The sequence below is a fragment of the Lonchura striata genome, chromosome 6 (genome assembly GCF_046129695.1).
Source record: "Lonchura striata isolate bLonStr1 chromosome 6, bLonStr1.mat, whole genome shotgun sequence".
Lineage (NCBI taxonomy): Eukaryota > Metazoa > Chordata > Aves > Passeriformes > Estrildidae > Lonchura > Lonchura striata.
This window is the reverse complement of record NC_134608.1, coordinates 49144286-49161707: the sequence shown is the minus strand read 5'-3', so window position 1 is coordinate 49161707 and position 17422 is coordinate 49144286. Positions and strand designations below refer to the sequence as shown.

General features: G+C 38.0%; 1 protein-coding gene across 10 annotated transcripts in view; it reads right to left on the bottom strand.

Moving 5' to 3' along the window:
* Positions 1–17422, bottom strand: part of PLEKHA7 (pleckstrin homology domain containing A7) — a 145127-nt gene that overhangs the window by 81038 nt on the left and 46667 nt on the right. The window contains exon 1 of one of the 10 annotated variants that reach the window (XM_021525589.3): positions 14093–14631. The exons of the other annotated variants lie outside the window; for them this stretch is intronic. Within the exon in view, the coding sequence (XP_021381264.2) occupies positions 14093–14163 (71 nt within the window). The 5' untranslated portion in view covers positions 14164–14631. Of the gene's footprint in view, positions 1–14092; positions 14632–17422 lie in introns of those variants that run through there. 10 annotated transcript variants of the gene reach the window in all.

The window sequence follows — 17422 nt, the reverse complement described above, 5'->3', positions numbered from 1 at the left end:
CCTGGGCAGCCCATTCCAATGCTCAGTCACTTTCTCCGTGAAGAAATTCCTCCTGATGTCCAGCTTAAACCTCCCCTAACCCACCTTAAGACTGTGTCCTCTCATCTTATTGCTGGTTGCCTGGGAGGAGGGACCTGGCTGCAGCCTCCTTTCAGGCAGCTGTAGTGAGTGATAAGGTCCCCCCGAGCCTCCTTTTCTCCAGGCTAAACACCCCCAACTGCAACATGAACAATAAAACAAATCAACAGTAGAAAAGTACACAGGAACAAAGCAAATATGCTGATACTACAGCATGCCCATACAAACTATGGGTTCAACCTACGAAAGATCTTCTAGTGAAAGATTTCCAAAGCAAAAATTCAAGAAAGACACTTGGAAAGCATGAATTCCTACAAGTTTCAGGTTCAATGGGGAGAACAAAAATGTGTTCCACAACGTGAGAAACAGTAATTTTTTATTGATCAGCAAGATCCTGACACATCTGAGAAGGCAGTGTTACATGGAGAATCATGATTTCACTACTGACCTCTTGAAAGTAAATGACACTGCAAAAGACTTGAAATTTTGGGAGGATGCATAAAATTGAGTATTTAAGGAATTCATGTCTGAACCAAACAGCTTCACGAATACCACAAATAGTACCGACAGCACTGCGCTGAAGCCAAGTACTTCACAAACATTGCAGAAGCCTCCAAATGTCTAGAAATAACTTTTTTCACAGGAAGTGATTTAAACCATGAAGTCATTAAAAAGAACACAGATGGCAAAAAAGGAACAGTACATGTTAAAAAGTACATGGCTGTTAGATATAGTACATTAAAAAATACTCATCTTACTATTTAACTTCCTATATAGCTCAATGATTTGGTTCATTACCTTTTTCCAAGTCAAGGTCATCATTTCTATTGTCATCCAGAACTCCCCAATGCACTCAATGAAACAGAAAAGCACAAAAAGTAGGCTATTCTTAGAAAATACATACATATATTTCTACCAAAAAGAAATGGTCTTCTGTGAAGAGTTAGTGCTGAATTGCTTATTATTCCAAGGGCAATAAGAGGTAGGGAGTCAAAGCCCTTTATTTCTGCATATTGGTCCAAACCATGATCAAGCAAGAGTGATGACTGCCTTCCTAAAATGCACCATTTAACAGCAGCAGGCTTATTCACACAATCCAGCAAGTTCTACAGGCACAATGTTCTAAATCAGCACCAAAATAAAATTCTGGCATGTGTGCCGATTAGAAAAATCAGCTAAATAAAAATCCATATCATTAATAACATGTATTTACTTTGTTTAAGCTGTCATACTATAGAGGTTAATCATTAAAGCCAGTAGAGGCTTTATAACCAACACTGATTTCAGTCAAATTTCCCACAGGAAACAAACAACTCAGGGGGACTCCTGGAATTATTTACATCAATACCTTGAATCCAAACTAGGTGGGATAAAAACAGTAAACCATTAACATATAGTGCCTGAATAGAGGTTTATATGAAATATTAAGGTATTCAGTCCGTTTCACAAAAGCCTCAGCTGACACCAATTGCCAGTATAAATTCCAAAAAACCAAGCCTTTTTAAGAAGTGTCAGACCCAGCTATTTGTCTTACAGCTGATCACTCATAGCTGTGCTTATTAGGAAGAAACAGAGATGTGCAAGTTATATGTGCTACAATATATCTCATCTGCTAAGATGGATGCAGTGGATTTCATTTCAAAAACAGTAAGATTTTCTAGTGCAGCAAAGGAAAACAAAGATCAGAATTCAAGATGAACAATCCACACTGTGACAGTGGTTTTAGAGCAATACTATTACAAATAATCCCTAAAACAACAATAAAAATAACAAATTTTATACACATACACTCATTTTGTACTTTTCTTTACACAGTAAAATTTGATCCTATGTTAAAGCTTAACCATCATCACAAGTGGAGTGAGAAAAGAGTGAATTTATCTCAGAATATACTAAGATGAAGCATCTCTGAAAGTCAAATCTAAAATAAAGGAATAAACTTGCATCCTGCCAACTACCCAATTATTACCTTAAATCACTCCAAACATTTTCCTGGCTATCTTTAGCACTTTGACTTGTACCTCCATCATATCCCATTTACATAATACATAAAAGGGATAAGAAGAACAATTTTCTTACTGCAGTCTTTGGCTTTCCTCTGTTCTGGGAAAGAGACTTCATCTATTAGCAATAACTAATTACATTTGTGCTCTACAACACTTTTATGTTGGTTTCCTTATATTTTAAAATGTATTGATAAAATTATGAAGTGATGGAAGCCAGCATCAACTACTAACATGAACTCATAATATTAAACTACAACAAGAGGAGCCAATAAGCCAATTCCAATTTTATTTGTTGAATTACGAAGCCCTCATATTTGGCAATTTCTCAAATACTGTGAAAGTTTCAGTTTGTTCTATGCACAGAAGCATTTCACTTCTGTTGATCAGAATGAAAAGCACAGTTTTACTAGTAGGAAGAAGCGATTCAGGAGCAACAGCTTCCTGACACCAATATTATTAATAATATTAATCATATTAATCAAGCTACTAGAATTACTTCAACCATTAGCTTATTTTCCTGAAGGATCTTAAAGAACTTCCAAAATCACAAACATCAAGGTGCATGTTATAAAATGCAAGTAACATTTTAGGAGCAATTATGAATATTAGATTTTTAAGGATACAACATTTCAGCATGTGGTTTAACTTTAGGGAAAACAAGTTTCAAGTTAAAACTATAACCACCTCTTCCAAAGCAGGAAATAGAAAAAAATGCACATTTTATACTCTGCTGTACATTTAGAAATTTTAGTATTTAGAGAAGAAGTTCTCCCTTGTTTAGACTACAAAATTATTTGCCTCAAAACTGTACCCAGACATACCAGCTGTCGTGCTCATGTAAATAAGTGTCCTTTGGTACTACAATCAAAGTTAAAAATCTTTTGCTCTTCACTAATCAAACAACAAAAGAAATCCTCAAGGAATTAATCCAGAGGTACTCTTACAAGGGCATTCCTCGTGATTACTCAGTGCCCATACATGCATCAGATTAGATTCCTGTGCAATTTAATGCAAGCACCAAAACACAGTGACCCAAATAGGCAGCAAACACTCAACAGATTTTTTGAAACACACTGCAGGACACTGGTACTTTGCAAAACACAAGTGTGTTGTATGTTACAAAAGTAAGGCTAAATTATTACCATTTTCATTTAAAAACAAAAACAAACAAGCACCCATCCATGCAAACAGAATAAATCAAAGGAGGGCAGCAGAAGACCAAGCTGGATGGGAAGCATGATGGTAGATATAGTCAGGACACAGGGAAACCATCTTTATTTCTTCAAGCACCATTTGTGTGACTGCTCCTGATCTAATTACTTTGGCAGCATTTTTCCAGAAGACTGCAAGATATCTGCTTAGGCAACCACCAAATTACCAACCACATCTGACCAAGGTAGTAGAACTATAGGGGATTTTGTGAAAATGTTAATTGATGTGCATGCAACAGCTTTGCTGTTGTCTGATATGCATATTGAGAATATTCGATATTCCAATGTCCCATGGGTACCTCCTACTTCTGTACTATGGGTATGTCCTACTTCTGCTTTCTGTCCTCACTATCACCAAAGAAATCTTCCTCAGTTTCTGTGTGAGAACTCTCCACAGAACACAGCAACATGTGTAACTGAGCACATCATGACCCAAGCCCTACCATGACAACTTTGAATACAGAATAAATCAGCAGCTGAAAAAAAGCCAGAGATGTCATTTGGAAACCAATGACGTTTTGAGCTCAAAAAGATGGCCTTAGTGAGTAGCATGGTGGTTAGGATGGCTCTGACTTTGAGGCTTTAAAGGTAAATATTGTCACAGGTAAAGAAGCTAAGAGTAGCATAGCAGCCTAGTCAAAGCAACTCTTACATTCCAACCAGTTCCTGCAGGACAATTCATGCCATTTGAGTTTATCAATCTGGTCTACAGCAGTTTTTCTTTCCACTGTCCATAAAAGGTTTATTTCTTTGAAAGAATTGATTCAGCCATCTGAACTACACTTCTAAACTTGAACCACAATTGCTTGCACAACACAAGGTGCCTCCTGGGCTCCAGTCAAGGCTGCCAGTATTTCATCAGAGCTCTGTGAAGTAAATACACATGCAGAACTTTATTCCAAGACACGTCCCAACACTTACAGATCTCCACTTCCAAATCAGTGCACTTCACCGTGATCAGCAGATTAACAATGATCACCCTACCAAAAAAAGTTCTGGCTAGCACTCAAGCAGGGCTTACTATGTTATATGTGATGCAAGGAGAAGCTGAATAAACTCTGAAGACAAATGTGCAGCATGAGGACGCTCACAACTGGAAAAGCAACCAAGGACTAGGCAAGAGTTTAAAAATAACAGCAGAGAATAGATTGATGTATCGGGACACAACTACTTAACAGAGCTAATCAGGCACCAGCATTGCTTCAAAGAGCTTCAGCCCAAACTCCTGTTGCAGGTCCTGATGCATCTGTACTCAAGTAGAAAAGAACAAATGCTGCCAGTGACTCTCTATCTGTACTGCTTTCAACTTCTAAAAATTCAGTCATAATACAAAAAAAACAGATATTATGGGAGTATGTTGGTGGACTTTTACAAACCACACTTGACTCAAGTTTAAACTGAAACCACAATGAGTACAGAGTATTTTAGAATACTATTTTAATATACATTAATACTGATAAAGTATACAGGAAGTTTATTTCAAATCACTGCAGTAAGTAGACAATACAGACTTAGAAATTACAAACATTCAAGGCCTTGATTGTTAGGAAAATTTAGGTTTTAAAACATGCAAAATTATGACATTTAAGCAATTGAGGTTTACAGAACAACTTGTACTAAAAAATAAGGGGCTTATCTTCAGGAGCTTTTAGCATCTGAAATACAGCACATCATGAGCCAGCAGGGTGAGAGTGGGCAGAAAAGAATACAGAGAGCAAGTACAATGGAGTGAAATCAAGACCCATGGTGCAAAGCAATAGAAAAGTTTACATTACCAAATCCACTGCACATTTGCCTGATGTTTTCAGCACATGGAAATAAAGTAGTCCCAGCAGACAGCAGCAATAAATCCATAAAAGAAAAACACTTCTGCCAGGGAACATGAAAGACTCTTAGTAGGCATTAATAGATCCATGCTGCTTTTCTTTAACAACTCTGAATTGTGAACTGAGATTTTAGTATAACAAGTTGACACAGGCCACATACTAAATATTCTGCATTTTATCCACCTAGGGTAGTACAGTGCAGGGAGAAAACAAACCTGCCTTGAAGGTTTCCACATGAAAAGCCAAAATCAGAATGAAAAATTTATTGTATCTTTCCCCATCCAAAAGCTATACCAACACTTCCTACTGTTCTTCAGGGATACAGAACAGCTCAGAAAAGCTGGAGCTAAAACACCAGAAATACTTGATGCACACACATGAAAATCATGCTAGGTAAAATCCAGTTGATTTGCAATACAAATACATATTTCTAATCGATACCCACATGCTGACTTTTCATTACTGGGAACAGGTCACAGCAGAGAAACTCTTGTGAACAGTATTTCTGGGTCTGTGAAATCACCTCCAACCTCACCCTCTCCAATAGAAGACAAAAGCACAATTAAAAGACTCCACACTTATGGGTAATGTTCTATGTTTTTCTTTTAGTTCCCTTCTTCCCTTCAGGCAATCTTTTTTTGTTTTTTAAGAGCAATGGAAAAGATCTAACAGCTATAGGAAGATGAAGGGAAACACTCTAGCTTTTACCTGAAAGAGGACAGGAAGAGGGAATGGAAAATAGTAAAAGCCAAAAGAAGCTGGGAAAGACCAGACAATTACATTTTTCAGAACAGTAATAAATGAATAACCGACAGTTATGAATTCTATAAACCAGGATGTATTTCAAATCCAGAAATCTTACCTGGTAAACAGCACACAAGCATAAAGCAAGTAATTTTTATTACATCCACTTCTGAATAGGCTTAAGCAGAGGGAGTAACCTGCAAAAAACCAGAGTGGGGACAGAGCTAATGACATGTCTTAAAGCAAGAAAGACAAGCTTGAACTTGATGCAGTTTAACAGGAGAGCCAAGAAACGGATTTTTCAAATGGATGATGGAGCTAAAGCAGCAGGTAAAATGTGGATTATTTAGATAGGAACAGGGAAGAGGAGGGAAAGTGCTACAGAGCTCCAAGAATATTGCAGCAGCCCTGCAGAGACAAGACCTCTAACAGGAGGCTCTACAAAGCCAAAGGGAAAATGGGCAGGTCTGCAACGCTTTAGGGATAGGGGCAGCAAAGTGCGGGCAGAGTTGAAACGTGAAAAGTGAAAGAACAGAGCAGAGATGTTGTCCCAGTGCAGGAGAAGGCAGGAGCCACAGGGAGCAGAGAACTAAGCCAGCAATGTCACAGCAAGCAACGTTTAAGGGCACAACACCCAAGAGTTTCCAAGGAAAGAGAATAACGAGCAACAGCGTCTGAAAACGAGACAGATTTTAGTTTCTGAGGAAGTGCTCAATGGGATCAGATTTTTCACTTGGGGCAGGTCATAGCCCAGACAGACACGGTGTGCTTCATGCAGTGCCCTGGCACCCTCCCCACATGAGCTCATCATCTCAGCCATTACAGCCCTCTCCGCTGTAATTGTGTGTTTCGGCAGATGATTATTCCTCACCCAAAGCCATGAGTGAATGAAACCTCTTGCAGGAGCTGAAAACCTGATGTAAATTTTGAAAAGGCAAGCACCACCAGCATTATCTGCATTGCAGTCATCTCAGCAGCACAGAGGCATTTCCACGTCAACAGGACCAACCGTCTGCTTAAGTAAGAGTCTTAAATAAGATGGCTCTCCCCAGCATGTGAGAAAAAAGTAGTCTGGTTTTCTGCAAAAGGTCTAAAAATGGAATATATAAGCATCTATTTACTAAGCACTCAAATTTATTCTGCTTTTCTGCAGGAAGATGTCCTTCAAATGAATTGCAGGACTCATGAAACTGGATTAGCAATGTCATAAATCACACACCTGCCAAAATAACAGCATAAAAAGTGAGACTAAATATAACCTACATCCGATTTGAATAGATACAATCTATATTTAACAATTTGTTATAACTCAAATATTAGCAGACACTTATTCAAATATCAACATAAATCACAGCATTAGTTTTAATTTTCCTATAGTTAATTGTTTTAAAAACAACTTTTAAGCTTTTGCAGTGCCCTCATTTATGATTTAATAAGTTTTGAATTTGCATAACGAAGAAACTTGCAAATTTATGCCTCATAAATTTTCTGCCAGTACTCCAATTTTTTACCTCCAATCCAAAATGTAACAAATTCCTAGTTTACATTTCTCAAATTATCAACACAATGCTTTACAAACAAAATGTGGTCACAAACCAGGACCACTTCTAGGACCATCATTTAAACTACAGGATTTAATACAAGCCAAAATTTCCTTCATGTATACTGGAAAGAACAGTATTTCTCTACAGGCTCAATTTCTAAGACTCAGACTTAGTTTCCATATTTCATTTCAAAACCACTGAATTAAGTGCATAAACTCACAGTGTTACAGGGTGATTTTGTAACCTACGTTTTACTGCTTAAACTGGACTCTCTCAACACTCCAAGTAAATCTCAGAAAACCTCCAGACACATCCCTGTAAGGATTTTTAGAAAGCAATCAAGAGGTATCCAGGCACCTTCAGCTCCAGGAGAATCAGAGTGGAAATCTTGGGAAGCACACTTCTAAATGAAGAGCCATAATTCATTAACTTAATGATGCAAGTAGATTAGTCTGTTGAGGCAGAAAGGTAATAGACAGAACCAAAGAATTCAGAACCATCATCATTCACAAACCCAAGTCAGCATACATTTATACCAGCAAAGGCAAAATTTTGTTTCAGAACACACAAATTATCCTAAATCAACAGAAATATAGTACATAATGTTGCAAAAATAAAGGAACAAACTGCCACTTCATGCTGAAGTCCTCAGAATAATGGAAATACAAAACATTTTACATCTCAATCTCTAGTTACAGTAGACTTTTTCCTTTCTTCATAATGAATGATGTGTTAGAGAACAGCAGTAAGGAAAAAAGCCATGCAGAACTTGCTGTAACTGGTTCTGCCACCCCAATATCAATGTCATTAGAAGAACTGCAATTACATTTCTGTGAATAAGAGCCTGAAATACCTGAAAGCACAAAGTAAACTAGAAGAAATATTCAAAGTTTCAGTCAGAGTTAATTAGAAGAGTAAGCAGTCCACATCAGAGCTACTGCTTTGCACCACATGCAGTTTATTCTTTTTGCCTCCTTTTAAGGACACTTAATAGATAACATTATCATAATGCTCACATTTTTCCTCAGAGTTTCCTCTTTCCTGACAGAATGATTTAAAACGAATTGTTGCAATCAGCCACCCATTCATGTGATTACACCCTTCCCAGCAAGTGTAACCCGAGCCACCCCTGGGAATGTGCACAGAGAGACCTGAGGAGCCCCAGGTGATACAGATACCTGAAGAAGGCAATACCCAGTGGAGCTCGACAGAGGTGAAACAAGCACTGCATCCCTGCCAGCAGTTTCACAAGAGCTCAGGTTAACCTGGGACAGCATCAGCACATCACCACAGCTGGTCCTGCAGGTCACCAGGGAAGGATTGTGTCCATCTCCTGGTCACTCCCGCTCACTTTTCCAATTAAGATGGGAAAAGACAGGGAAGAGAAAAAAAATATGGATAAAAGGAGACTAAACAGAGCGAGGAAAAACAGGGGACCATCAGGAAAGTGAGAGGTGAGAGATCAGGAGGAGCAAAGAGATTTGCCATATCAGAGGCATTTTGTATGAGATGCATTCCTACCAGCTCCACCTTTCCAAGGAAGAAACTGAGGGAAGTCCTGCAGTGCCATGAAGATCCACAACAGCAGCCCACACCTTAATCAACATCTCTCACTGATTCCTGCTTCTGTCTTCTGGACAAAAGTTTGAGATGATGACCTTGCAACCTGCCTCATCTTTAACAGTTTTGCTATCATTTTGTCTTCTCACAGAGCATCTTTTGCTTAAGATTTATTCCCTGCAAGCTGAATGCTTTTTTCAAGTCCAATCTTGCTTAATGAGTTACGTTTTATGATGGGAAGCTTTTTTTTATGCATTGTTTGTTCTGTCAAGCCCAAATAACTGCTGACATTCTAATCATGAGGCACCTTAGAAAAAAATAAAAAGATCTTTTGCTTAAAAGCAATCTATTCATTTGCCTATAAAGCCATTATATATATAATGTTTAAATAATTTTAATATAAAAATAGCCTACCCACATTTTAAATATTGCAGAGGATAAAATACATAAAACTGTCCTCTTCAGATTTTAATCATTCCCTCTCTTACTTAAATCAGAACTTAATATATTCCTACAGCACCAGCTTTCTTTAGTAGTTCTTCCCAAGCCCTGAAGAAGGAATTATCTTTCTAAAAACCAGAGACCAATCTCCCTCTCCTAACATGAAAGCTACATTTTGTTGTAGCCATATATAAAAATCAAATTCTATGGGGAAGCACTTTCTAAGGCCAGCGTGAATTTAGAACACCATGTTCTTGCATATATTTTGTCCATTTAGTCAAAAACTCTGCCCTCCCCTTTCTCCTCCTCCCTACAGAGTAAAGGCAGCAGCTCTGAACCAGCAAAGAACATAAAACACAGGAAGTTTTGCTCAACTGATTTAGTTATTCCAAGAAAAATGCACCTGTAAATCCCTGTCATACACATGCCTTCTGCTGAATATTCAGAACAATATTAAATAGCTACCCAGAACTTTCCTTAACATTAACAAACACATGTTGTAATATAATTTTTGTTATTCTTGATTGCTGTTTGCCTGGGCACATTAGTTCTCAAGAGATTTAATTTAGGTAAACTTATCAAATCATTCTACAAAGAAAGGTGAGTAAATGTTAGTAAATTTGTTTCTTTACTGTCTTCTAACACTGCACAACATGCAAGCAATCAAGATTTATTCCTCTGTCTAAAATACAGCAGGTTTTTTGTTTGTGGGTTTTTTGTTTTTTTTTTTAAATTTAAGAGATGGATTCTAATAAAAGGCAACATTTGAAATGGGCAGTTGCTCCCTCTTAAAAGAAGAGCAATGGCTTAATGCTGCAACATCTCTCCCCTTTCCACAGATAAGCCCTGCCCATTTGTTGCTTAGTTTCAGTTACAGTAATTTAGGGTATTGCTATGACTGGATGGAATTTGCATTAACTGCATTCAGAATCAACTGCATGGGTGCAACTGATTCATCTTGTGTTCACAACATTACAAGTTTTCACTATCAACAACTAGATAGCTGTGTTTCCCCCCTTTTCTTTATTAGCAGACACATGCAATTCCGAGACTTCTACTGTGAGCATGGCTTCCACTGGCCTTGCTGGAAGCAGGAATTCCATTGTTACACAGGCATGCAGAAGGTTCTAAGTTTGGTTAGGACAAAGGGGAATCATCTTTGTCCTAACCAAGGACAAAGAACCAAAGGGTATCACAGTCCACCAGCAAAACCCCAACCACATCACAACACCACCAGTAATTGCTCCATAGCTGGGTTTTGTGTTAGCAAACATCTCCACGTGAGGAAGAAGATGTAACTCCTATTCAAAACTGCATCTGAACGTGTATCTGTGAGGCAAATAAAAACAATGACTGTTTTCTAAAATGGCTACAATCTGCTGATGCTCCAGTGGAGCTGAAAGCTCTGGCTTCCCCCATGAAACATGTCAGGATACCAGATGTCTTGTCTGGTCTCACAAGACTACACTCTTCTCGTCTAGCAGCCTAAAGCAAAGAGAGATAGCAAATGTTCTTACAATAAACAGCTCTTGCCATACCAGGGCAACTGGGAGAAAGACAGGAGTGCAGCCTTTGTTCTTAATCTCTACTGATTAGGTTTATGAAAATCAAACATGGTAAGACAATTTTGAAAGACTTTTGAACAGACTTCCTTCTACACCATATGATATACAAAGAAAACCCAACATTACATGATGAAGCAGGTGAAAAAATGCAAGCTCTGTGGCTGATGCCATACTAGTCAGAGTAATGACAGGTTTACTTGCAGGCTTACTTTGGCTACCATTTGGATTTTAACAACAAATTCTACATTTGCTGCTACCTGTCTTGAAACAGATGAATTATAGATGGCCATATTTTCTCTGAATTTCTATATCAAATACCAAATCTGTAATAGAACAAAGAGGATAAATTATTTCAAGTGTTTTTCAATCACACAGGGTCTTTTCTACAACTCATACCTAGATCACATCTCTTTTATTGTGCCCCATAGAAGAAAAAAGGAGGTATGTTTTAAACACACTCAAACTAAATTATATTAATCTCTAAATTTTGTTCAAATATAGAAAAGCAAAAAAACCACCAATTCTGCATTACACAGATCCCAAAACTGAACTACAATAAAAAACACAAAAAACACAGTCCCCAAGCTGAACTCCTGTCTTATGCAATGCCATAATCCACAGCCAACCAGGACACCATGCTACCCTGACCCAGTTTTGGAGACAGCATCTTGGTCATCTCCAAGATAAACAATGCCCTGAGCAATCTTAGAAAACCACAAACGAACAAAACACTGACTGTGCATTCCTCCAGAACAGGCTACCAGCAATACTTCATTGACATTTCTACAAAAATATTATTCCAAAACTATTATTCTTTATGGGTAACAGAAAGCACAATCCATTCTCAACACTAAGCAATCCCAATGACAACTCTGACCTGTGGAAAATTAGTTTTATCTACAAAAAAATGACAAAAAGCTTCCCAAAGAGAGAGCTTTTCTGGAACTCTGTTCAGGACTTTTATGCCATCTCAGCAGCAAGCAACAGTAGATTGAAAGTCTCTGTCAATATAGCATAGTCAAGTCTAGCATAATGTCAATATAGCATAGTCAAAGTCTAGCATAATGTACACTAACCTTTCCACTAGAGATCAAAAACCAATTATGATCACAAACCAATTATGATAAACAGTAGTCCCACTGCCTACTTATTTTACTGGGAAAAGTTCACTCACCAGAATATGACAACTAGAGTGGAGACTGATTCAGCCCATTCTCTACAAGGTACATTACTCCCCAGAACTACAAGCAAAAATGGATGTATGTTACTATTCTGAAAGAAAAATTCTGCACTGAGGACTGCAGGAGCACTAATTTTACATTCTACAGTTATCAGTGGTTGTAGACAATGTAAGGAATTTCTCTCCTTCAGTACTAAAACAGAGTTGCAAAGTCAGAATGACTTAGTCATTAAAGGAAGTAAGTCCACCCAATTTTACATGCATAAACCAGGATCTTAATAAGCTCAGTTGCATATAACAGAAACTAATTATCTTATCTGAAAAGTATTAAACACAGACTTCATTGAAATGCTGAATAACTATTAAAAACCATGTAAGACACACAAGGAGAGAATTGAAACTAAAATGCAGATAAGCAACAGGGATCCAAAAGTTCAGGAAGTTTAACCTCTCTCTTTCCACAACAGAGGACTTGGAACTCACTCATGAAACCTTCATTCTTGTCCAGAAGGTCACTGTGGCAACTTGGGAATTGGGTAGTGGCTCTGGACATTCTGATCTTAAGAAGCAGGAATGAAAAGCTATGACTTTGATTAAGCACCTAACACACAGGTGGGAAGAAAAGGTTTTCACATCAGCTGCCATTTACTGAATTTCTCTTGTCTAATTTCCAGCTTATTCATGCTTTTTATCACAAAAAATGTCCAGACAAAAAAAGAGAAAGGTTACTAGACCTCAGTATCCACTGAAGTCAGGCCAAAGGACAACCACAAGGAGTCACTGTTAATTGACCTTCTCAAGGGCTAGCTAACTCTGGTGGTACCCTTGAACAGACAGCCCCAGTAGTGCAACAGAGGTACAAATATGTGAATTTATTTCAAGAAACATAAAAAAGTGTTTAAATCAACTCTAGCAGAATAACTCTTGGTTCTGCTCACAAGTGACCATCACTAAAGCCTTACCAAACTAACCCAAACCAGCCACTGTCTATGCAGCAGTTTATGGAGATGGTCAGATTCATTCTCTAAATCAGAGTATGTTAATAATTTACTTTTTCTCTTATCCTTCTTTTCATATGTTTTACTGAAAGATGAGTAATAACATAAAACTCCTAATTCCCATTTTCCCCTCCCTCTGTTATTGTTACAGGGACTTCAGATTTAGACACAATAAACAGAGATTACATTTCTGTATTAAGGTGTGCCAGAAACCTGAGCTCTTTCAGCCACACAAGTACTGTAACACATTCCCTCTAATTATTATGCAATATTACAGCAGGAAAAGTAATTTCATGGTTAGGATCCAGCCCATTCACTACAAAACTGTTATATAGCACTTTCAGAAGGAAGGATTATTAATAAAACAGGATTGTGGAGTCAAAAAGATAAAATAAGAAGCTTTTACAATTTAGCTTTAGTACAACACTGGTATTTATAACCTTTTCACATGTGCACATTTTGTGTGAATTGTCTTAGAAGAAAAATGTCAGAAAGTACTTCTGTTTATTTACCTTATGTAATTATACATGAAAAGAATGTAATTATACATTCATGTTTTAGAAATCTATATCATTTCCTTTTCTCAACACCGTAGATATCTGACTCCCAATAAATGACAGAAATATCTGAATACATAACTCCCTTTAAAAATCTCCAAGGTTACAACTTCATTTTTTCAATTAGAAAAACTCTTAGAAATAAACTCTTAGAAAAACTTAGAAATAAAAATATTTGCTTTAAATAAAAGTGAACTTAACTATAAGGTCAGCCACACAGCAATCTAAAATAGTATTTATGGTTTTCAGCTTAACTCTCCAATTCCATAATTTTTTTCTGAGAACAATGAAATGGGGGGGTGAAAAAATCAGTTAACACAGTCATCATGCTACAGCTCTATATGCAACTGCATTAAAAGGTAAAACTTAAAACACGATATACCTGCATGACACCTGGTAGAATGGATATCCTGGTAGAGGAAGAGAGTTTGAAAATCCAGACTGGCTCGACATTGCCTTCAGGTATTGTATCCACTTAAATCTCTTCTATATTCCATACGTTAATTCCTTACTAAAAAAATCCACACGTAGGTATCCATCTGTACCTCCGTTCAGAGCTAACTAAAAAGAAACCAAGCGCACATCCGAAGGTCTCGAGGATTCTGCCTGCATTTCAAACTGCTTCCTCAGTAGTGAAATTCCTCCAAGCCAACACCCTCATGACATCACATACTACCAAATCATAAACACGCGATCGTGTCGGCGAGGCGAGGCCAGCCCGTGGGCTCGGGGAGCCCCACGCCGCATTCCCCCTTGCGAGCACGGTGCCTGTGAGGCAGAGACCTGCTGCCTGGAACAGCAGCCCTGCCCTGGCAGGCAGCCAGCACAACTTATTGCCAATGCCGCAAACGGGGAGCATCGCTGCAGGTGGAACATCCCTGCGGCCCTGGGCGAGGATCTCCTTCCCAAGGCACGAGAGCCGTGACCTTGCGCTTGGTGACAAAAACGTCAGCGGAACGCTTCGGTTCGCCGCACGCTATTGTTGTACGGGCAAGAGCAGACTGCGCTGCACAAAAATCCTACCGGGCTTCCCCTGCTGAAGAAGAATCCTCTAATCCTGCACCCCCAACTACGGGAAAAGCAGGAAGATGGAATCTTAAACGACATTATTTAAGCTGCTGAATGCAGATATAAAATAATGTGCATGCCTCCCTGCACTGCTGCTGCTTAAATTTTACTACTGCTTAAATCAAAGAACTATCAAAAGCAACGTTTCTTTTGATATACAGTACAATGGTAAGTTACATTAAAGTTATTTGGGCATGCCTTCCTCAAGAGAGAAAAAGACTACTGGAAAGCAGGAAGACATGTGAATAGTCACAGTGTTGCCCAGTGGCATGATTAATGTCAAATAGACTTAAATGATTATCTACCTACACTGCTCTTAAGGAAGGTGTACAGTGCCCTCACACATGCATTTCCTTAATTTAGGCAAAATTTTAAATAAAAGAGATTTTTTAAATTATTTCATTACCTATGCTAGCTGCACTGGAAAACATTAAAATCTTAATACCTCTACCCCATAACATACTATTTACTTTCATATTATTTTGCCTCAGTTTTGGAAGAAGAATAATCAGGTTTTTTTATAATCAACATTTCCAGCATAAGAAAAATGGTACAAAACTTTGTCACTATCCTAGGTAAAGTCTGACTTAAAAGACATAAGTCACTGCAAAGGGCTCCAATTCCTTAAATCCTATAACAGTGCCAGGAAAACAAAGAGAGCACAGTCTGCCCAAAAAAAGTTTTGAATTTTTATTTGCCCAACTGACATGGCTGGAAAAACAAAAAAGTGTCTGAGTATGTAATTTTGCATAAATTTTTATCTATCTCTTGGCTGTAAAGAGTGAGCTTGAAAAGGCAATTCAAGCACAAATAATGTTGTGGTATCAGCTGAAATTTTACAGACAGACTTGAAAAAGCATCATCTCTCTCACGTTTAGTATGGAACACTCACTCCAAAAAATCACGACTCTCAAAAACTACTTGAAGAACATGAAAAAAAGTTGTGTGCACGTGAGAGGAAGAGAAAACTACTAAACTTGAGTCCCCTTTGCCTAATCAGGGATGTTGGAATAAATAATAGGAACTTCCATCCCCATAGCCACAGCTGCTGAGGGAGGTGCCAGTGATTCCTCTGCCCTGCTGGGGTTGGCCCTGAGGAGTCCCCTTGTGTGCACACCCCTGAAACACTTGCACTTTTATTCTGTGTATTTACTCATCTTCTATTTGGATGTCTTCTCAACACTGATAATGGCAGCGTTAGCACATTTATGCAGTAATTCTCATCTCAGAATGACTCCCCCTAGTCCCAACCGGATTTAGGATGTTTCCATTGGATTTGCCAGCTGAAAAAGAATGTTAGTGTCAAATCAGTAGATTATAGGCTTATAAATTAGGAGCCTTAGAGGTTGCCAGTGCCTTGCCCTGACATTTTGCAAAAATCACATAGTCCCTTAATGCCTCACTTATCCACATAATAAGGAAAATACTGCCTGACAGCAAAGGAATGATGTGAGGTTAATTTTTTTGTTGTAATTAAGTATTGAAATCCTCTGATTAAAGATTTATGAAGGGATAAAACAGCTGTAGCATTTTAGGGAAAAGATGTGTGGGAATATTCAGAATAGAGCATTTTTTTGGCTCCTGCTCCTAGCTCTAACACAACAGAAGCATTATTGCTCTGAAATGTCAATTTAAATACAAAAGCCATTCAAATTTTAAAATATGGTGGAAAGTGCAGTTCTTGAATGGGTGGACAGCATTCCACAGCATTTAAAGATTGGGATAAGTGAGATGACAATAGGCAGACAAAAACTGTATTTAGGATGATCTTTACAGAAGCAGAACCCTACACTGGTAGGCATCATACCACTTCAGTCATTTGGAAACAGAAAGGGAAAGTGTGGCTTAAGACAGAGAAAAGGGAAAGAGAAAATCTTGTTAGTACCAAAGAGAAAGCCTCCCCACAATGAAGCCCAGCATTTAACAAGTGCCCCTTTAATTAGTTCCACAAGCAGGCTGGATTGCAGAACACAACTGCTTTTGGGATGCAGAGCTAACTTGCCAAACGCCCCCTCCACTGAAAGAGACAAGTGGGTTTCACTCCAACTGCAGTCACATCTTTTGGAAATTTATTTCTGTGTTCCCGAGCCAACAAGCTCACTTAAAAATAACCACCTTAGTATTGTTTGGCACAGCATGCCATGTAACACTTATTATTCTGCTGGAACAAAATTAAACCAAAAAAAAAGTTTGAAACAGAAATATTGTGTGCTCCAGAATTTACAGTGACCTTAGTACTGAAGGAAGTGACCTGTTTGAGCATTTAATGCTGCTACTTGAACAAATATGAAATATCTGAGATCTAACTGCAGTTCAAAAAGCAAGAACAGGCTGAAAGACTGGAGAAGAACAAATTCATGACCATTTTCAGCTATTTCAAACAAGTAGCATCCTTGGTAAACTAATGGAAAATTTGTTTAAAGCCAAGTCAGGCTGAAGAAGAAATAGAAACTAACCTCATACCTAACAATCAATTTCATCAAGTCTGGAACTGAGAGCATTCTGTAGACAATTATGTGATTGTATATCAAAATGCATAAAAAATGTTCACGATTCATAAAAATAGAATGAAGTGTCACACAAAAGTTATTGTAACTTCAATACCATAAATCAGTAATATACTCTCATTAAAGTATTATATTTG